The 21,512-nt window shown below is 45.7% G+C and overlaps 1 protein-coding gene across 3 annotated transcripts in view; it reads left to right on the top strand.

Moving 5' to 3' along the window:
• The first annotated feature begins 13,580 nt into the window (after window positions 1-13,580).
• The window catches only part of LOC121148810 (RNA polymerase-associated protein LEO1), a 28,174-nt gene continuing 20,242 nt past the window's right edge, over window positions 13,581-21,512 (top strand). Inside the window, exons 1-2 of one of the 3 annotated variants that reach the window (XM_040969129.1) lie at window positions 13,581-13,709; window positions 19,838-20,581. In XM_040969129.1, the coding sequence (XP_040825063.1) occupies window positions 13,652-13,709; window positions 19,838-20,581 (802 nt within the window). In that variant the 5' untranslated portion in view covers window positions 13,581-13,651. The remainder of the gene's footprint in view (window positions 13,710-19,837; window positions 20,582-21,512) is intronic. The other 2 variants (XM_040969128.1, XM_040969127.1) reach the window with 2 other exon arrangements.

Genomic DNA, 21,512 nt, shown 5'->3' with positions numbered 1-21,512 from the left:
ATGTTTTCATCTTGTAGAGAGATGGCCCCAGCTGCCAACTTCCTACAGGAATTATATATCTACAATAGAAGACCGACCTGCTTCTTTTGTGTTGGTCTTACCCAGGATTCACATAATCTGTTGCAAAGTAGGGCATTATTGAAAATCTAGGCTATTCTGTTTCATGTTTTCTTTCTACTTAACTCTTTAGTGCCAGGGCAACCACTAGATTGTAAACGCTCTGACTCTGAAGTGTCCTCTCTTCTGTATTCTCTTCATTGTTCTTGGAACAAAAAGCACAATATAGGTGTGTAATTGGGGATCTCAATAAATTAGCTCTGTTGGGCTTCGCTTCCGCACTGCTACTCGCTCCTAACCTTGCTGTATTCTGTAGCCGAAGCACAAGCTTCTGCTGTTCTTCTTAATCCTACTGCTTTTACGCTCCTGTTTGTCCCTGGAGGCTGAACTGGCATACCAGCCACATTATTGGAGTCAGCAGTTTAAAGAATTTTAAGTTCCTCTTTATAACCCATGCCTTGAAATGCAAAGGACATTGCATAGAAAGATCATGAACAGTCTTCCTATATATTTACAGAAACTCCTACTGATGGGGTAGACTGAATCATGGACCCCCCCATAAGATGTCTAGGGCCAAGGCTGGTATGATGGCTCAACTAGCTAATCCTCTACCTGCAAGCACTGGCATCCATATGGATTGAGTTCCAGCTGTTCCACTTCCAATCCAGCTCTCTGCTTGTGACCCGTTAAGCCTTGCTAACACTCTTTCATTTTTTTTAAGATTTAGCTGTTTTAATTGGAAAGGCAGATTTATAAAGAGGAGAGACAGAGAGATCTTCCGTCCACTTGGTTCACTTCCCAAGTGGCTGCAATGGCAGGTACTGAGTCAATGTGAAGCCAGGAGCCAGGAGCTTTTTCCGGGTCTTCCATATGGGTGCAGCGTCCCAAGGCTTTGGGCCACCCTCAACTGCTTTCCCAGGCCACAAGCAGGGAGCTGGATGGGGAGTGGAGCAGCCAGGATACAAATTAACACCCATATGGGATCCCGGCACCACAGGTGGAGGATTAGCCAGTTGAGCCATCATGCCAATCCCAGCAGAGAAGTCTTTTATTTTTAAAATTATACTTTTAATATTATTTATGTAGTTGAGAGGATGCATGTTGTGGGCCTCTGGTTAGGGTGGAGAGGGATGGAGGAAAGTGAGGGGACATACGTTTCAGTCTTTTTTGAGGCAGGCAGGGGAGAGAGCCACTCTTTGCTATCAAAGTACATCAGCACCCGGAGATGGGGGACAGTCTTGGATGATTCCCCAGGGAGAATTCTTGGCCAATCTCTTTTGCTTTCCATCTTCTGATGAGGCAGCTGATATCCCCTACTAGCCTAGATGAGCTAGCTATCATGTCTGCCGTGTACATCTGGACCTGCTGTCCACTGCACAGGCATCAGCAACTGAGCAGACCCAGTCCTGATATATGCACTCCAAGGTCAGTACCCATATCCTGTGATTTTCCCTGTGGACAGGGTCTGAGTCCAGCAGTCCAGCTGGGGAGTCCCCAGGGAAACCTCACCTGGAATGATCTCAGACTTGACTCTTATGAGCACCAGCTAGTTCAGGGTCACTTGTGGTCTATCACCTGCACCAGCCAACACACATACCAGTAGATGCAGTTTAGTCAGTATCGCCTCAGCTCCATGACTCACACTGATGGGTGCTGTAACCCAATCCAGAAATCCTGCCGCAGCCCTGGTGCTCATGTATGCTAGTGTGTGCCACAGTTTGGCTGGGGAGACCTCCAATTACACTCACCAGGCCTGTCCCTAGCCCCAGGCTCTTATACATATCAGCCTCTGCTGCAGCCAAGCCCAGCCCAGCCCACATCCCATCTGGCTCTTGTGCATACCCATAAGTGCTATGGCTTAGCTGAGCCTGACCTGCTCCTAGACTCAGCCCTTATATATGCCGACAGGTTCTGCTGCCTTGTCTAGCCTGCCCTATTCCCAACCTTGGTTCTTTTCTTTTCTTTTTTAAGATTTATTTTATTTTTATTGGAAAGGCAGATATACAGAGAGGAGGAGAGACAGAGAGGAAGATTTTCCATCTGATGATTCACTCCCCAAGTGATCGCAATGGCTGGTGCTGTCCCAATCCAAAGCCAAGAGCCAGGAACTTGCTCCGGGTCTCCCACACGGGTGCAGAATCCCAAGGCTGTGAACAAACTGCTCACAGTTCTCTGCCAGGCATGTCCCCAGTCCTGGATCTCGTGCCTGCCAGGGGGTGCAGCAGTCCAGCACCTAGTTCCAGCATTTGCCAACTAGTGCTGAGGCCTAGCTCAGCTAGTCCACACCCATTCTTGTATGCAATATGGGTGCAACAGCCTAATCCAGCTTGGCGCACCTTCAAACTGCCCACTCTTAGGCCCAGCTCTCACACTCACCAGTGGAAGCAGCATCCTAGCAAGTAAGTCCCTGAAGTTTCCCTACCAGGCCCGCTCACAGTCCTAGGTCTTGCACATGCCAGCAGGTGTTGCAGCCCAAGTCTTGGCATTCACCAGGAGATGCTGCAGCCTGGCTCAGCCCAGCCCGCCTCCAGTCCCAGCTTTTGTGAGCACCAGTGGGTGGCGCGATGCTATTTAGCCTAGCTCAGATCTCACAAGTGAGAGGGTGCCTTCGCCTGACCCAGACTTGCCCTCTGGCTTCCCCCTCTAAACCACTCTGTCTCAACTCCCTTGCCTACTTTTACAGTGGCCCAGCCTGTGGAAGACCCCAGAAATCATTCCTCCTTTGTCAAACATGCCCTCAGCTTGTTTGCACGCCATTCTGACACATCTCCAGACCTCATCCTCAGGCAATCTACAGCAGTCCTACCTGGTGTCCGGGATTGTGTGTCCCAGCCTAGAGTTCCCTGCTTTCCACACCTCTCAAGGAAGGAAGGAAGGAAGAAAAAGAACAAGCAGATATGCCGGTATGCTGGTATAGTTAACACAAATTTGGCATTAACCAGGGCCAGGAGGCCTGGCTACTTTTCTCCCAGTAGTGTAACTATTACAGTAGTGTAACTATTACTGCCTAGGTACAAGGTAACCTAGGCAGTTGCCTACAGCTGGGGAAGAAATCTTCAAAAGAAAAAAAAGGAGGGGGAGCGAGTAGAGAGAGCTCTCATCCAATGGATTCCCTCCCCAAATGGCTGCAGTGACTAGGGCTGGGCCAGGAGTTTCATCTGGGTCTCCCACATGAGTGCAGGGTCCCAAGTACTTGGGCTATCCGCTGTTGTTTTCCCAGCACAATAATAATATCTTATTATTTGGCTAATTTGCTACTATGATGCTTATAATTTTTACCACTCTAATAATATAGTGAACATCTTTGTGTATCTTGTGAATATCTTATTTTCATGAGATATTCTTTTTAACTTTTTTTCTTTGAGACAGAATGAAAGACAAAAAGGAAGAGATAGAGACAGAGACCAACAAACAAACCAAAAAAGCACACCCACTTGTTGGTTCATTCCCCAAACCCCAAAGGCCGGTAAGAACAGGGATGGGGCCAGGCTGAAACTGGAGGTCAGGAGCCAAATCCAGATTCCACGTGTGAGTGGTGCAAAATTCCTTGAGCTATTACCACTGTTTGCGGGGGAAACGCATTAGCAGGAAGCAAGAATTGAGAAGCGGTCAGGAATTAAGCCCAGGCACACCAATGTGGGGCATGAGCGTCTAACCATTAGGATAAACGCTCACTCTGGAGAGGAGTTCTTTATTAAGCATTTCCAGAGTCAGGTTTAAGAATATTTGCAAGTGACATTGAAGGCTGGCTAATTCTGAGCCTTCCATACCAGCATCCTATATGTGGACCAGTTCCTGGCAAGGCTGTTCCATGGTCAGTCCAGCTCCCTGCTTACAGACTGGGAAAGCTGCACTCAGGTTGCTGCACTGGCATGGGAGATGCAGAGGAAGCTCCTGGCTCCTGGCTTTGGATCAGCTCAGTTCTGGCTGTTGTGGCCATTTGGGGAGTGAGCCAGTAAATGGAAGTCCTCTCTCTGTGTCTTTCTTTCTCTGTAAAATCTGCCTTTCAGGCCAGCGCGGTAGCCTAGTGGCTAAAGTTCTCATCTTACATGTGCCACAATCCCGTATGGGGACCAACTCCTATCAAGGCTATTCCACTTCTATCCAGCTCCATGTCTGTGGCCTGGGAAAGCAGTAGAACAGGCCCAAATCCTTGGCACCCTGAGCCTGTGTGGGAAAACCGGAAAAAGCTCCGGGTTCCTGGCTTTCGATCTGCTCAGCTCCAGCCATTGCAGCCACTTGGGGAATGAACGAGTGTACGGAGGATCTTCCTCTCTGTCTCACCTCCTCTATGTATATCTGACTTTCCAAAACAAGAACAGAAAAAAAGAAAGAAATCTTTTTTTTTTAAAAAAATCTGCCTTTCAAAAAAAATGCATTTAAAAAAAATGACATTTTGGGCCTGGTGCTGTAGCCTAATAGCTAAAGTTCTCGCCTTGCCATATCAGAACCCTAAATGGGTATTGGTTCTAATCCCAGTGGCCCCACTTCCCATCCAGCTCTCTGCTTGTGGCCTGGGAAAGCAGTCGAGGATGGCCCAAAGCCGTGGGACCCTGTACCTGCATGGGAGACCTGGAAGAAGCCCCTGGCTCCTGGGTTCAGATAAGCTCAGCTCCGGCCATTGCGGTCACTTGACAAATGAACCAGTGGACAGAAAATCTCTTCCTCTCTCTCTCTCCTTCTTCCTGTATATCTGCCTTTCCAATAAAAAAAGAAATAAATCTTTAAAAATAATAACAATAATGAATTATGAACTCTCAATATAGATTATCAACTTCAGGTCAGTATTTAGGTTTTTCATGTTTTATTTTAATTTTTTCTTTTCTTTTTTATTATTTTTGTGTTTTTTGAATTTTTAAATTTTGTACTTCTTTTGTTATTTTTGTTTCTATAGGTCAATATTTAGAACGTACAATTTTTAAAAAAAATTTTACCTGATGGTAATTTACGAAAACATAATCTGACTGCCTTATAGTTTGTGCAAATCAAGCCTTGCGGCCCAAGAATCATCCTCAGGCGCGTCTTCCTTAGTTATCTTTTCTTGATAGTGTAGGCTCAGGTTCTTCCCTCTTCCTCCTACCAAATTGTGGTTCTGGGCTAAGGATCTGATTTAAAATGTAGGCATTAATATCTGCACATCTGAAATTTACTCAAATGAGTCATTATTAACCTGCGAGGTCACACCCACTTCAGGTAAGGCATCAACCCCACCTGTCATTTCCTTAAATGAGTAAGGAAATAGACCATATTCCAGGAAATAAACCTTCACCAAATTCTTTGGGGAAAACTTTCCACTTTAAACAGCCTAAGAAAAACAGAAATATTTTCCTAAAAGGTTAACACTTTGTAAGTGTACCACTTGCAGATACATAAAATCAGAGTGTTTACAGCCCATAAATATTTACTTAGTGCTTGGTATTTCTTAAAAGCCCTGCTTTGTTTTTGGGCCTGGCAGCGTGGCCTAGCAGCTAAAGTCCTCGCCTTGAATGCACCCAAGATCCCATATGGGTACCCGGTCTAATCCTGGCAGCTCCACTTCCCATCCAGCTCCCTGCTTGTGGCCTGGGAAAGCAGTCGAGGATGGCCCAAAGCCTTGGGACCCTGCACCCGTGTGGGAGACCTGGAGGAGGTTCCTGGATCCTGGCTTCAGATCGGCATAGCATCGGCCGTTGTGCTCACTTCGGGAGTGAATCATTGGACGGAAGATCTTCCTCTCTGTCTCTCTTCCTCTCTGTATATCTGCCTTTCCAATAAAAATAAAATACATCTTTAAAAAAAAAAAAAAGCCCTGCTTTGTTTTTTACCGGGGAGGTGGTAGTGATGGAAGGATTGGGAAGAAAAAGAGAAATCAGATGGTTGAATACTGCTACATTGTGCTACCTAAAGTGTTTTACTATACAAATAGGCGTCCTTACATCTGGTCTCCTTCACGCTTTCTCTGTACACACCCCAACTTACCGCTAAGAAAAAACTGGCCAAATGGTGTCTGTGTGTCTCACTTCGGTCTCTCCGGAGCATAGCATCCCCATCTTGTGGCCTCCTGCCACATTACTGTTCCAGATGGCAAACACTGCAATGACTTTTGCAACGGTAAGCAGGACATTCCGCGGGGTTCCTTCTGGTAATCCCTCCGTGCATGAGACACAATATGCCCAGGGCCCCCACACAGCCTGCGTGCCAGGGTCTCTCGCCCTACGGGGAGGTGGTATATGCTATTTTATTTTGCTGTGTTCCACACGACAGGCAAACGGCCAGCTGAATAAGGAAAGCCAGCGACCACTGAATCAATCTTTTTACTTAAGTGAGAGTGCCAGCTGTTTGGGGGAGGGGAGGGTTTAGATTGCATTGGTTTGAGTGGGTTTTAAAAATTATTTGTAAAAATCCCGGGTGGCCAGGAGTCTGCCAATGCTGGCAATGCTGTCTGGCGTGTCTTCCCACCTTTGTTTCAATATTCCCTCCCCCCACACACCATTTTACCATGTGTTAAACAGTCCTCCCCCTCCCCCTTCTGTGGATGTTTCTTCTTCCTCTCCCTTTGTCTCTTCCCCCTTCTTTTCCTGCCGTCCCTTCCGCTTCTCGCTTTAGTTTCTGGGATGGAGCTGCTCCGACTGCATTCCCCGGCGGCCCGGCGGGCCCGCCCCCTGCTTTGTGCTCCGCAGTCCTTCCCCCGCGGCTGCGCGTGCTGCCCGCTGACCTCGGCTCGCCTGCAGCCCAGGTCTTTTAAGGACAAAGCTCCCCGGTAACCCGTCAGCTTCAGGAAGAAACCTAAACGCTACCTATTCCAGAAGGCCGATCCCACCCTCAGGAAGGAAGGTTGCAAAAATATAACCTTTGCTTCCATCCTGAGAAATACTTACTGACTCATTACCTTTTCTCTGTGCTTTTTCTTTTTCTCGCTATAAACACTGTTGTTCCTGGCAAGCGTCCTGCAACCCTCTGCGCCTCGTACTTGTCTGAACCCTCAGCGCTTTGGCGCTGACGAATGCTTCCTATCAAAGTGACAGACTCCTCATGATGAGAAGGAAGAGGCTCAGGAAAAGGTTTGCTCTCATTTTGGAAAACTGCTTAAATACACTTTTTTTTTTTTTTTCCTTCTGGATTTACAGAAAACTGCCCCTATGAGGTGATCAGCTTTCATGCAAACAACTCTATCATCACAACCAGGTAAACAGAGAACCAGGTAAACACAAAAGCAACCTCTGAGGTAACTAGTATGCATTTGCCATCAAGGAACTGTCACTTATTAGTGTAATCAGATCGACTCATTGTTCAGGCTCTGGAACCTTCCATAGGCATAAAGCCCTACGTTACCAAAGGAGTCTGGTAACTGAAGGGCTCCCCAGTCTCTCCATTCTGTCCTCAGGCACGCGTGAGTTTATTTCTATCTTAACGGCAGCTTCGTATGCATACTCTTCAGAATTTTTCCTCTTTTTATATCTTAGACACGAAATCTTAAAAATACTCCTTGCTAAAATTATAGGTATGTGTGTTTTAACACTCAAAGAGTCCTACTAAACTAAAAAAAAAAAAAAAACACAAAACGATGTTTACCTTACTATGACTAAGAAAGTTTTACTAAGTGACCCAGGGCTAGGCCACTTAGCCTGTATTTCCTCTTATACCTTCACAGGTGAAATAGGAATAGAACAGAATATATCTCTTGGAGTTACAATGAAAGCTAAACAAGTTCGTTTTGGTCCACAGTCCCTCATCCACAATTCTTAAATATAAGAAGTTCTGAAATTGAAAGTTCTTTTATTAACTCATTGGGGGCCAGATAATGAGCCCAAATGCCCACCTTTTAAAAGTTCCCACTTGTCCCCTTAGTTTGAATTTTCGTACATTTTACCATAGGAATTTCGCTTTGGTTGTAGGATGCTGCTCAGACCCCAAGGGGTGGCCTAACTCTGCGCGTGTCTCTGGGAGGAATGTGATATTTGGAAAACACACATCCCATGGCTCTGAGGTTTTCCATGCCAAGCTGTGAGCTTCGAGAGAACTTGTACTTACCACAGTGCCTGGCACAATGTATTATTACGTGTGTTATCTGTTGTCCCCAGCTGGGGCACATGATGTACTACTTTCATTCATAATGTTTTTCTTACAGTTAATAATTATCTTGATTCTCTGTTGGCTTAGTTTTAATATATTAGTTACAAGTTTTTCACTTACCAATAACTGAAAAGAACTATTCCAAAATATTCAGACTCATTAGATAGAAATATATAAATCCAAAAGCACACACATGTATAAATCTGTCAGTTCCTGTGTCTCATCTCCATCAAAATGCAGGCTTCTAGGAACAGATTCTCAGTCTATTTTGGGCTCTGTTGGCTCTCCAGGCTCTAGGATAGTTTCTGGTACAGAGAAGTCTCCCAGAGCACTGAGATGAGGAAATGTGGCAGATATTCCACCTGCTGCATTTCCTCTCAGTCTATTCTCTCTTGGAAATTTTTGTCCTCTTGTTCCACTCTGAACCAGCAGCCCTTTATGCTGCAGGTTGACTCATCATAGCAGTTCCTTCTGCCTGTTTCTATTGTTGGGATTCCTGCCTCAATAGCTTTTCTGTTCCTTAGTTAGTCCTCCATTTTGGTGAACCACAATACGAAGACTAAAAAATGTTCAAGCAACTGAATTGCAGTTGCTACTACTATGAAACAAAATCATTTCAAAATTCAGTAGTTTGGGGGCTGGGACTATGGCATAGTATGCTAATTCTCTACCTACAGTGCCCACATCACATATGGGCACAGGTTCAAGTCCCGGCTACTCTATTTCATATCCAACTCCCTGCTTGTGGGAGCCACACCAGAAGCAGCTGGCTCCTGCCTTAGGCCTGGGCAGCCCCAGCCATTCTGGCTAGTTGAGGAGTGAATCAATAGAGGACTGTGTGTGTGTGTGTGTGTGTGTGTGTGTGTGTGTGTGTGTGTGGTTTTTCCCCTCTGCCAAATTCTTCTTTTTTAAAGATTTATTTATTTCTTTTAAAGGCAGAGTCACAGAAGGAGAATTAGACAGAGAGATCTTCCATCGACTGATTCACTCCTTAAATGGCTACAACAGCCAAACTGGGTCATTGCAAAGCCAGGAGCCACAGCTTCTTCTTGGTCTCCCATGTGAGTACAGGAGCCCAAGGCTTTGGGCCACCCCCCCCCCCACTGCCTTCCCAGGCCATTAGTAGGGAGCGGGAGCAGATGGGGAGCCACTGGGACTTGAACTAGCTCCCATGTGGCTGATGGTGACACAGGCTGAGGCTTCGCCAGCCTCTTCTTAACCTTAGGACAAATTCTTTCATATGAAAAAAAAAAATGGGTTTGCTATCATTTTTATGTTCCTGCATCACCCATTGCCAGGCTCCAATTCCCCAAAGGAATCTAATACAGACAGACTGTGAGTCAGAGTCCTAGGTTTTCCAAGAAACGAGCAGCCCCAATCCTTTCCTGCTGCTGTGGGGAGAAACTGCAGGGTTCCCCTCTTCCTGTCTCCCTGCAGCTCAACCTGTTCCCTTGGAAAAGTCAACTCTTCCCACAAAGTACTTTCACCAAAGCCACATGATCCATCTGCAGAGGGAGGGGCAGTTTACCGTAAAAGAAGTGAATTTTCAGTTAATATGTTCTGTTTAATCAAGCTATTATTTTTCTTCTAGCTCTTTGAAATAATATACAAATTTAAAAGTACATATTGATGTAATCATATCTTTTATAATTCTAAAGGGCTTTTATTACCTTGTATAAATATTTGTAATGATATACTGACTGTGTTATGTAACCAACCTAGTGGACCCTTTGTTCTTCCACTGGGGATATCATGGCGCCTCAGCAGTCGCCAACAGGAGATTCTGTCTTCTCAGCATGAAATACAACATGAGACCAAAGAAACAACTTTTCAAAAGCAGGGAAACAAAGTGAAACTACCCTGGAGTTGTTTTTGTTAATTATCCACCGAATGGGCAAGGTTCTCCATGCCAGGAACAAATGGAGGGTTTATTTTCTAATTCCAAATTGAATTAGTCAAATACAAACCACACAGGATAAAATTCCCTGGCAGTCACTACAATTGTTTTAGCACTCTAAACTTCAATCACACTGACTTGGCTATAACTCAGGTTATATGCCAGGCAACAGCTACTGGAAAGTGACTGTGATGGACTTAGCAACAGTCTCATCTCCAGTATTTTACCCCGTGTGAACAAAGACGAACAAAGAGCGAGCGGCACATGCAGTCTAGCAAAAGCAAACTCACCCAGTCCATCACGGATCCAGAACTTGCTTCTTTTGCACGATTCAGGTATGGGAGAGAAAGCACAACGATTTGCTCGTCAAGAGAATGGGCCTGATTCTTCAGCAGGCCTTGCTGTAACACAGTATATCAAGATTGAATCAGGGGATTGATTGGCCTTTGGCATAGTGCTTCAATCTTCCCCCTGTGGCACCGGGATCCCATATGGGTGCCAGTTTGTGTGCCAGCTATTCCGTTTCTGATTTAGCTCCCTGCTTGTGGCCTGGGAAGGCAGTAGAGAATGGCCCAGGTCTCTGGGCTCCTATACCCACAAAGGGAAGCTCCTGGCTCTTGGCTTTGGATCAGCTCAGCTCAGGCCACTGCAGCCATTTAGGGAGTGAACCAGCTGATGGAAGACCTCTCTGTCTCTCCTCCCTGTCTCCACCTTTCAAATAAAAGTTAATTCTTTAAAAAAAAAATTAAAAGACTTAATTAGCATACTTCTCAAGGAATAAACTCAAATAAATACGAATTACTAACATTGTTTTTCCAGTTTCCCAGATAGCTTTAAGGTGATCAATATACCTACTCCTAAATCACTGCATTATGTATGGCGATTTTAGGATTAATGGATAATATAATAAGCCCCACACCTTCATACTTAACATTTGAACCCTGCCAGCCACTCCTGTTTGCAGCAAAAACATATCTTATAATCCCCATATTAAAACTGCATTCTTGCTTGCCCAAGACCAAAACCTTCATAATAGCCTTATTAGGCAGTAACAAAACAAGAGGTACATTTTAGGCTAAAATTTAATGTTTCTGAAAGAACCCTGGTTCTGTAATCTGTGCAAACCACATCATTTCTTTGAACCCTTGCAAAGTAAAGGGGTTTGTCTAGCACCTACCATGAAAATTCTATTACTGTCTGAGTTTAGACTGCAAAATTGGAGTTATTTTTCCTAGAAAAATAGTTTCTTTGCAAGATTTTAAAAACAAAGGCCAATGGAATTATCTGAATAATGTTTTTTTTCGGTTACAGGTTACAATCTGTTAAAAAATCATGAAAACAAACTTGCCAGGTTATATTGCCTACCAACATTAAAAAAAAACAACAACAAAAAAACAAAAAAACCCCTGAAACAGAATAGAAAATAGGGGCCCGGTAGTGTGGCCTAGCAGCTGAAGTCCTCACCTTGAATGCCCAAGATCCCATTTGGGCGCCGGTCCTAATCCTGGCACCTCCACTTCCCATCCAGCTCCCTGCGTGTGGCTTGGGAAAGCAGCTGAGGATGGCCCAAAGCCTTGGGAACCTGCACCCATGTGGGAGACCTGGAGGAGGTTCCTGGATCCTGGCTTCGGAACGGCATAGCATCGGCCGTTGTGATCACTTGGGGAGTGAATCATCGATGGAAGATCTTCCACTCTGTCTCTCTTTCTCTCTGTATATCTGACTTTGTAATAAAAATAAAATAAATCTTAAAAAAAGAAGAAGATATTTCCTGTCACCAGAAGGAAACAAACAAAAAGCTGGAAGCAGAGATGGATCAGGCAAAAAAATGTATTCAAAAACTGAAAGACACTATTAAAAGGTAAAATATAAGAGTTATGGGAGTCATAGAAGGTGCAGAAAGAGAAACTGTTTTTACAAATGTATTTAGCGAAATAAGGGAAAATTTCCCTAATCTAGAGAAAGAATGGGGAAGCAACATCCAGGAGGGGTCAGAACTCCCAACCCGTTTGACTAAAAGAGATCTTCACCAACACATATGATCATTAAGCTCTCTTCAATCGAACAAAAGGAAAACATCCTTAAATGTGCACGTGAGGAAAAAAAAATCAATTGACAGATAAAGGAATGCCAATGCAACTCACAGGAGACCTCTCACAAGAAACTCTACTGGTAAGAGAATGGAGCAACATATTCCAGATTCGGAAAGAAAAAAATTGTCGGCCCAGAATAACGTACCCAGCAAAACTTTCCTTTGTCTTTGAAAATGAAATAAAATTCTTCCAAAGAGAAGTTAAGAGTTTGCCTCTTCCAAACCTGCCCTACAAAGGATACTTAAAGATGTTCTCCTGACAGAGAAAAGGAATAGTGCCCATCAAAAGCAAAGGCAAATGCGAAGAACATCCCAGTAAAATGACAACAGATGGCTAAATCAATGAACAACTCATTGCTAGAATGACAGGAGCAAATTACCACGCATTCATATTAACCCTGAATGTAAATGGCTTAGACTCATCAAACGTCATAGATTAGTAGACTGGATTAAAAAACAAAAACCCATCTATTTGTTGCCTACAGGAGACACATTTCACCAACGAAGATCAACAAAAACTATCTCATGGATTTTGAATTTTTTTGTTAGTTTCAACTCTTCAAAACACTTTTTTTTCTGATTAAATTCTTCACTGACTCACAGTTCACACAGTAGCATCATTTTCTTCAAGAAAGTTCTTGATTTTTTTTTCATTTCTTCAGCGATACATTAGTCATTCAATAGCTTGTTATTTAACTTCATTGGTGTTGTTAATTTCTTTATTTTTTTTTCTGTTTTTGATTTTGTTTTGTGGCTTTTCATTTAAAGGGATGTATAATAACTGTGTAATGGAGACTACCATATCCAGATGTGAGGATACAATGCAGTATGCATCTCTACTTCCAGATAAAGATGGACTCCCGCTGAAACTGTTTACTATATCTTTTTTTTTTCTAAAGATTTATTTTTTTTATTGGAAAGGCGGATATACAGAGAGAGACAGAGAGGAAGATCTTCCGTCCGATGATTCACTCCCCAAGTGAGCGCAACGGCCGATGCTATGCTGATCCGAAGCCGGGATCCAGGAACTTCTTCTGGGGGAAAATGATTGAGACAAATGCTTCTATTTTTTTTTTTTTTCTTCTTGTTTCTGGGGGGAAGGGAGAGAGAAAGGGAGAGGGCTGCTCTCCGATTAAGCTTGTTTATTATTATTATTTGCTCTACTAACACGGTAAATAACCATAGATATAACCCCCCTAAAACTAAAGTTGTTTGGAATTCAACAATTTTTTAAGCAGGTGAAAAGAGTTCTGGAAAATAGAAGGGCTTAGGGCCTGACTTGGGAGGGCCCAGGTGTTGGGCCCAGCACCCAATGCAGCCGCGCCACGAGCCGCGGGCGCCGGGGGACGCCCGGGGACGCCCGGCCTCGCCTCCCGGGGACACACAGACGTACACCGACCACCCCCGAGCCAGCGGCCCGGAGGACCGACAGGACCACAGACGGCGCGGCGCTAAAGCCTGTCTTTGCGACACGGTCGCGTTTCGTTGGTTCCGTGCCGTAAAGCAAGCCGTGAAGCCGCCCCGAGCCGAGGCTGCAGCATTCGTGAGCGGCAATGGCGGATATGGAGGATCTCTTCGGGAGTGACGCCGACAGCGATGGCGAGCGTAAAGGTGGGGTGGGCCGGGCTCGGGAGGAGGGCTACGCGGCGGGTACCTGGCTGCGGACGAGAGGAGGCGCCTGCTGTGTTGCTGCCCCTTCGCCCCCCTGCACTGCCGGCGATGTCACCCTGCCCCGGCGGGGCGAGCTGGGCTGAGCTGGGCACGCACCGTGTCTGAGCCCCGAGGTCCTGGGGCACCACGGAGCATGCGGTGCCAGGGAGCGTGGCGAGCGAAGGGGCGCGGGGCAGGGGCGCGGGGCGCCGTTGCTGCCGTGCGGTGCAGGGCGAGTGGCTCTGTGTGAATGAATGGGAATGTGGAGCTCCGGACTTTGGGACGGGGTGGGAGCATTTACCTAGGGGTCCAGTGGTCTCCCGAGTGACGCCGGAGCGGGGCGTGGTGGGCAGCTTGAGATGTCTGGAGAAGGAGTCTGGGCAGGTGACTGGACTGCGGAGACACCGTGTCCCGCGAGCACCCGTGCACAAACTGCAGGATTCAGATGTTGTGAAGTCAGGTAGCAGAGCTTATGGGGTCCGTGTTGGAGCGGAAGTGAGAAAATGAATGAATAAATGTGTGTTTATGGTGCATGGAAGTATTTCTGGCACAGGGTCTGTGGGTGCTTAAGTTTGAAATCTGAGTAACAGTTGTTGGAAATGAACGGGGCTCCCCAAAATGAAAGTTTTTGCAACTCTCCTGGCTCAAAGCAGTTTTGAAGATTTATTTACTTATCTTTGAAAGGCAGAATTACAAAAAGAAGAAGAGACAGAAGGAGAGATCTTCCATCAAACTGGTTCATTCCCCAAACATCTGCAATGACTGGAGCTGAGCTGATCCGGAGCCAGGAGCTTCTTCTGGATCTCCCACACGAGTGCAGGGTTCCAAGGCTTTGGGCCATCCTCTGCCACTTTCCCAGACCGCAGGCAGGGAGCTGGACCAGAAGTGAAGCAGCCCAAATGGAGCAATTGAAAAGATTAACCTGCTGTGCTAGGGCACGTCTCCATCCCCAAAGTAGTGTTGTTTAGCAAAGGCCATTGTAGTTGTTTCCATTTACAAAGTTTTCTCCTCCATTCTGTTCAGCTTCAGTTTTGTTGTAGAACTTTGCAAAACCTGGGTCGGTTCTCTTGCAACCCATTCATTGATTTGGGCTGGCGCAACAAAGTAGGTATTCCCTTGCGAAGTCCAGAGCTAGGAGCTGGGCGTCAGTGGCTTCCTTCCCAGCCTGCTTACAGAGCTAGGGGTGAAGGTCTTCGGGGCTGAAGTTGGGGTTGAGGTGTGAGTGTTCAGCTTGTGTGCAAGTTCCTGATCGGTCTGCAGCGCTGGTGGTCCTCCTCTTGTTCAGCATCTGTGTTCCTGCACATCTGCCAGGAGGTGGTAAACTCTGGCTGTGGGCCTTGAGTTCCTGGAAAAACCCGAGGGATCTCTGAGACGTTATCAATAGGAAAGCTAAAAGTGATCAAGGACCCTTGTGGGGCTGGCTGCACCTCTCCCTCGACTCAGCGAGTTAATTTTGGTGATTGATTCATAAAAGCAGAGCAAGGAGACTCGTGAGCTCAGGCAGGCAAGCTTAGGAGACAAGGGTCCGATGCTCTCCCGAGTCTGCACCAAAGGCACCGTGTGGAGGTCTGGCTTCTGGGAACTCACAGCTTATAGAGTGTAGTGGAGCGATGGAGCTACGTTGCAGTGTGAAGGCTGCACCTGGTTAGGCCACCGAGGTTCTAGTTACTGTCAAACTGGAAGAAGTCTGTATACTCACTCCTGTCCCACCACCCTCGTCTGTTCCCCCTGGTTGTCTGTGTCCCTCTCATCTTGGAAGTCACAATTCTTTGTGAAGCCTGCCATGACTGCCTTGTCTGAGGTTGTTCACTCATTCCCTAAGTATTTATCCACCCACCTCATTATATTCCAGCTACCTTGCTAGGGATATGATGGAGAGGCAGTCTCCCCTTCCTCACCCGTTAGTTTGCATACTTAATGCATGCTTGATAGATGTCTAGAAGGATGGAAGCAATAGCTCAGTAAGGTATAACCCTATGTTACAAAAATTTTCAAATCTCGGGCCCGGCAGCGTGGCCTAGCAGCTAAAGTCCTCACCTTGAACGCTCCAGGATCCCATTTGGGCGCTGGTTCTAATCCTGGCAGCTCCACTTTCCATCCAGCTCCCTGCTTGTGGCCTGGGAAAGCAGTTGAGGACGGCCCAAAAGCCTTGGGACCCTGCACCCACACTGGAGACCCGGAAGAAGTTCCTGGCTCCTGGCTTCGGATCGGCACAGCACCGGCTGTTGTGGTCACTTGGGGAGTGAATCACTGGACGGAAGATCTTCCTCTCTGTCTCTCCTCCTCTCTGTATATCTGACTTTGTAATTAAAATAAATAAATCGTATTTAAAAAAAAAACAAAAATTTTCAAATCTCACAGAGTAGCTCTTGAAAAAATGACTTGAGAAGACAGGAATATCTCCTACCTGGGAATCTGGGCTGGGCCCCTTGCACCACTCCTGCCTCCAGCCTGCTGCCAGTGTAGGTCCTGGGAGCAGTAGTTAAGCAGATTCCTGGGCCCCACACTGACGACCTGGTTGTGGGGTGGGGGGCAGGAATCCCTTGCCTCCAGCTTCTGTACCGCTTCCTGGGTGTTGGGGCTACGTGGAGAGTGAACCAACAGATGGCAGTGTTTCTTTCTCACCTAGGTTTGTAAATATTGTCTCCAATCATGTATGTTTTCACTTAAAAATATTTGATGCTACATTTGATCTTAGCCAAAAGGCTGAGAAGCAATTAAAAACATTTATTTGAAAAGCAGAATAAGAGAGAGAGAAAATCTTTTATCTACTGGTTCACTGCTCAAATGGACATAAAAGTCAAGAGCTTGGGACTCTGTGGATTTCCCATGTGGACAGCAAGAATCCATGTCTGTCGGCTATCTTCCACTGCTTTCCCTGATTAGCTGGGAGGAGGATTGGAACTGGAGCAGCCAAGACTCGAATTCCATATTGTGCTCCAATATGGAATGCTGGTATTGCAGATGGTGGTCTGTACCACAGTTCTGGGCCCCTTTCATGTTTTTTTAGTGACCTTTGTTGTGTAAAAACTTTATTTTGAGGAGTTCACTAATGTATTTTTTCTTTTGTTTCTAAAATATACTTAGCTAACTGAAGCAAAAATTTTGCTGGATATAAAGCTGTTAGTTGTCAGACTTTTCCCTGTAGCATCTGCAGTGTCACTTCATGGATACCTTCTAGCGTCCATGATTCCTATGAGAAATCCATTATTATCCATATTGGAAATGGCTTGTGTTGGACGCATTACTTCTCTTTTGCTGTCTTCAGCATCCTTTCATTGTCTCTGTGATTTGACAATGATGTGTCTAGGCTTAAATCTCTTTGTATTGACCCTATTTGGTATTCATTCAACTTTTTAATATGTAGATTAATTTTTCAACAAATTTGGGAAGTTTGCAGCAGTTGTTTCTTCAAATACGCTTTATCCTACAACAGAGTCTTTTAGGGTCTGTTCATTTTTCTTCACATTTTTAAAATAGAAATATCTGCTTTGTTTTCCTTAATTTTTATTTGAAAGGCAGAGCAGCAGCAGGAGCAGGGGAGGGAAGTCTTCCATCTGCTAGTTTACTCTCCCAATGCCCGCGGCAGCTAGGGCTCAGATCCTCGGAGCCTAGAAACCCAGTGGGTCTCCCACGGGATGGCAGGGACCCAGGCACTTGCGTCACCTGCGGCCTCCAGGGTGGGCTTCAGTGGGAAGGCAAAGTGGAAGCAAAGGTGGGGCTTGATGCCAGGCACTCCTTTCCTGGATGCTGGCATCCCATGCACAAGTGTAACCTGTTGCACTACAACTTCTTTCCCATTTTTCTTCATTCTTTTGCCTCCTTGCTTCTCAGACTGGAGAATCTAAACTGGCCTAGGTTTGAGCTTGTCAGCTCTTTTTTCCTGCTTAGATTTTTCCTTTGACACCCCCCCACCCCAGTGATTTTTCATTTTGGTTTTTATGTTTCAGTATCTATCTAATTTCCTGCCTATATGTGGTGATATTGACTACTTAGGAGTACATACTCCATGGCTGGCTTTCTCAGGACCAGTTTCTACCCTTATGTATGAACTGAATTTCACTGTTTTTACATACTTTATAATTTTAGGTGATAACTAGGTAGTTTAAGCATTATGTGCTACCTTAGAAAATCACATTCTTCTTCCTTCCTAAGGCTTTCTTAAATTGTGGTTAGTTGTAGTAGTAATTTTAAAGTGGCTTTATTTTATTTTTTATTTTATTTTATTTTTATTGGAAAGGCGGATATACAGAGAGGAGAGACAGAGAGGAAGAATTTTCGTCCGATGATTCACTCCCCAGTGACTTTTTAAAAGAAAAGTTTATTTGAAAAAGCAGAGTGAGGATCTGAAGTTGTGGCATAGCAGGTAAAACTGTCGCCTGTGACACTGGCATCCCACGTAGGTCCATGTCTTGGCTGCTCCTGTTCCAATCCAGCTCCCTGCTAATGGCCTGAGAAAAGCAAAAGAGAGTCCGAGTGTCTGGGCTCCTGCTGCACACATGGCAGGTGAAGCTCCTGGATCCTGGCTTCGGCCTGATGGCCCTGGCCATTGCAACTATTTGGGTAGTGAACCAGCGGATGGAAGATCTTTCTCCTTCCCTGTCTGTATCTCCTTCTGTCTCCAATTCTAACTTTCAATTTTAAAAATAAACTTTAAAAATGTTGAGTGATGGGGAATGGGGAGTAGATCGAGATAGATAAACTTTCAACTGTTTACTCCCCACATGTCTGGGTCATGTGGAAGAGCCAGGAACCCCAGTTTCGTAGCCCACACGGGTGGCAGATTTCTAAGCACTTAGGCCATCCTCCACTGCCTTCCCAGATGCACCATTAAGGAGATGGATTAGAAGCAGAACAGCTGGGACTTGAACCAGCCTCCAACCTGGGAGACCGGCATCACAGCTTAATCAACTGTGCCGCAATGCTAGCTCCTTTGTGACTCTTGAATTACTTTTAGTTTGTGAAGCCTGTGATCTTTCTGTGGCCACTGATGTTTCTGTAGCACTGGCTGAGTGGTCAGCTCATGATTAGTGTGTTGTGTTGGAGCATGCTTTCAGCACTCAGCCACGTGGTTCACATCATGGCCTGCCTATGCCCCTGCTTGCACAGAGCTTCCAGGTAAGTAAAACCTGAGGGCTTAGGGCTTCTCAGTTCTGTTCAGAGCCTGCACATGGCCATGGCTTATATGTGACCTTTATCTCCAGCAATATATAATTCCAACCTTTTGGATTAGTGTGTGGTTTGCCCTTGTTGTGAACTGTATTGTGCCCAAGGTAACTAACATATTCACCTGTTGATATTACTGACCAGGTTCCCCCTGGCAGCTGCCTCAGAGCTGGCACAGTCCCAAGTTAAGTGAGGTCAAGACAAGCCCTCCAGCTGGTCCCTCCAGGAGCCACCAGATAGGCCACAGCTATAGGGTGACCTTGGTTCTGTGCCCTGCAGTGGTGGGGCGTTGATGTGCATACCCAGAAATATGGGATGTTCTCTTGGAAACATCTGTGATCTGGGGTGGGGGAAGGATGGCACCGGGGAGTTAAAATATCAGCGTTCTCCATCTTTTAAAGGGTTTTTGTTTGTTTGTTTGTTTAATTGGAAAGGTAGCTTTCTGGAGAGAAGGATCTTCCCTCTGCTGGTTCACTCCCCACATGGCCACAACAGCCGGAGCTGAGCTGATCTGAAGCCAGAAGCCAGGAGCTTCTTCTGGACTCCCACACAGGTGTAGGGTCCCAAGGTTTTGGGCCATCCTCTATTGCTTTCCCAGGCCAGAAGCAGGAAGCTGGATGGGAAATTGAATAGTTGGGACATGAACTGGCTCCCTTATGGGGTCCCAGCAGTTGTAGGCAGAGGATTGGCCAGTTGAGCCATCACATCGGGCCCTAGAATTCTGTCTTCTTACTGGATTCCCCTAATTTTTCCTGACCATGCTTTCCCTTGTTTGCTGTGACTTTTGGTTAAGTCCTAAGAACATTGCTTCAATCAGTTTCCACCTGTTTCTTTGTCCTTTTTACATTAGTGTGGGCTTCTGGAGTCTTTTCTGCCTGCTTGTTCTTGCACTAATGTTACTGTAAATGTCTTGGATGTCATAGATTCTGATTCTGGATCGGACTCAGATTCTGATCAAGAGAATGCCGCTTCTGGCAGTAATGCCTCTGGGAGTGAAAGCGATCAAGATGAGAGAGATGACTCAGGACAGCCAAGTAACAAGGAGTTGTTTGGCGATGACAGTGAGGATGAGGGCGCCTCCCATCACAGCGGCAGTGACAACCACTCGGATCGGTCAGACAACAGGTCCGAGGCCTCCGAGCATTCTGACCACGAAGACAATGACCCCTCAGACATGGATCAGCACAGCGGGTCAGAAGGTGGCAACGATGATGAAGATGAAGGCCACCGATCCGATGGCGACAGCCATCACTCAGAAGCAGACGGTTCTGAAAAAGCACCTTCAGACGATGAAAAATGGGACAGAGAAGATAAAAGTGACCAGTCCGACGACGATGAGAAGACACACAATTCCGACGACGAGGAGAGGGCCCAAGGGTCGGACGAGGAGAAGCTGCAGAACTCGGACGACGAGGAGAAGATGCAGAACAGCGACGAGGACGAGGAGCAGCAGCAGCTGTCCGAGGAGGAGAAGGCCAATTCTGACGACGAGCGGCCAGCGGCCTCTGATAACGAGGATGAGAAACAGAATTCCGACGACGAGGACCGGCCCCAGGCGTCCGACGAGGAGAAAATGCAGAATTCTGATGAGGAGCGGCCACAGGCCTCAGATGAAGAACACAGGCAGTCGGAGGAGGAGGAAGAGGAGGAGCAGGACCATAAATCAGGTAACACATTTCTGAGAACCAGAGTGGTTCAGTGGAAGGAAGCATCTAGAGACAGAGTGGCCCTTTGATTCTCCCATCATTCCTCCCTTCCTTACCTTACTTTCTCTACTTTCCCCCAGGTCAACTTTTTCTAATTCTACATTTTGCTTCTTTTTAATCTTTGTGATCCATTTGTTTATTTCTCTCATTAATTAATGATAAGATCAGAGATAGCTAGATAGGGGATAAAAAAAGAATCAAAAGACAAATAGATATGGAGCCGGATAAGGAATTAGTTTCATTTCTGTTAACTGTCTCAAAGATAGGATTATGGAGCAGGACTGATGCTGCTGAATGTCCCTATAGAGTAACTATACCAAGATGTGGGCACCATATTCCAACCAGTTTTTGCGATCCAAAATTATCCCCCCTCTATAATGAATCATACACAGATTTTATCACAAGGTATACTACTTTGGTCATTTGAGATTTTCTGCTCACACAAACCAGTGTTCATTGTTAATTAAAAGAAAAAAAACTGACAATAGAAAATTGATTTTTTTTGGCCCTGTACCGTACTATTTGTGTTAACACCTGTACATTTTCTACCCACCACCACGCATGTCAGGTTACATCACAGTTATCCTAAAAAGTTCTTGTTTGTTATCTGTTTCATTTATTCACACCCTTCCCTTCCCCCATCCCAATTGCTGGCACCTGCCATGTCCTCTGAATTTACAATGCCATTTAAATGGCATCATACAGTGAGTAGATGTATACAGCGGTTTCCGATTGCCTTCTTTAACTTAGCATAACGCATTTTAGATTCACCAAGATTATTACACATATCAGCGATTCACTCCTGATTACTGCTGAGGAGAATTTCACTGTGTGAGTATACCAAAAAGTTTGTTCCCCATGGTTTTTGAGATGTAGAATTTCCAGTTACATT

This window comes from Ochotona curzoniae, unplaced genomic scaffold (genome assembly GCF_017591425.1).
Source record: "Ochotona curzoniae isolate NIBS_2020 unplaced genomic scaffold, NIBS_Ocur_1.0 scaffold_4701, whole genome shotgun sequence".
NCBI classification, from domain to species: Eukaryota; Metazoa; Chordata; class Mammalia; order Lagomorpha; family Ochotonidae; genus Ochotona; species Ochotona curzoniae.
Note: the sequence above shows the minus strand (reverse complement) of the source record. Positions and strands in the feature narration are given on the sequence as shown.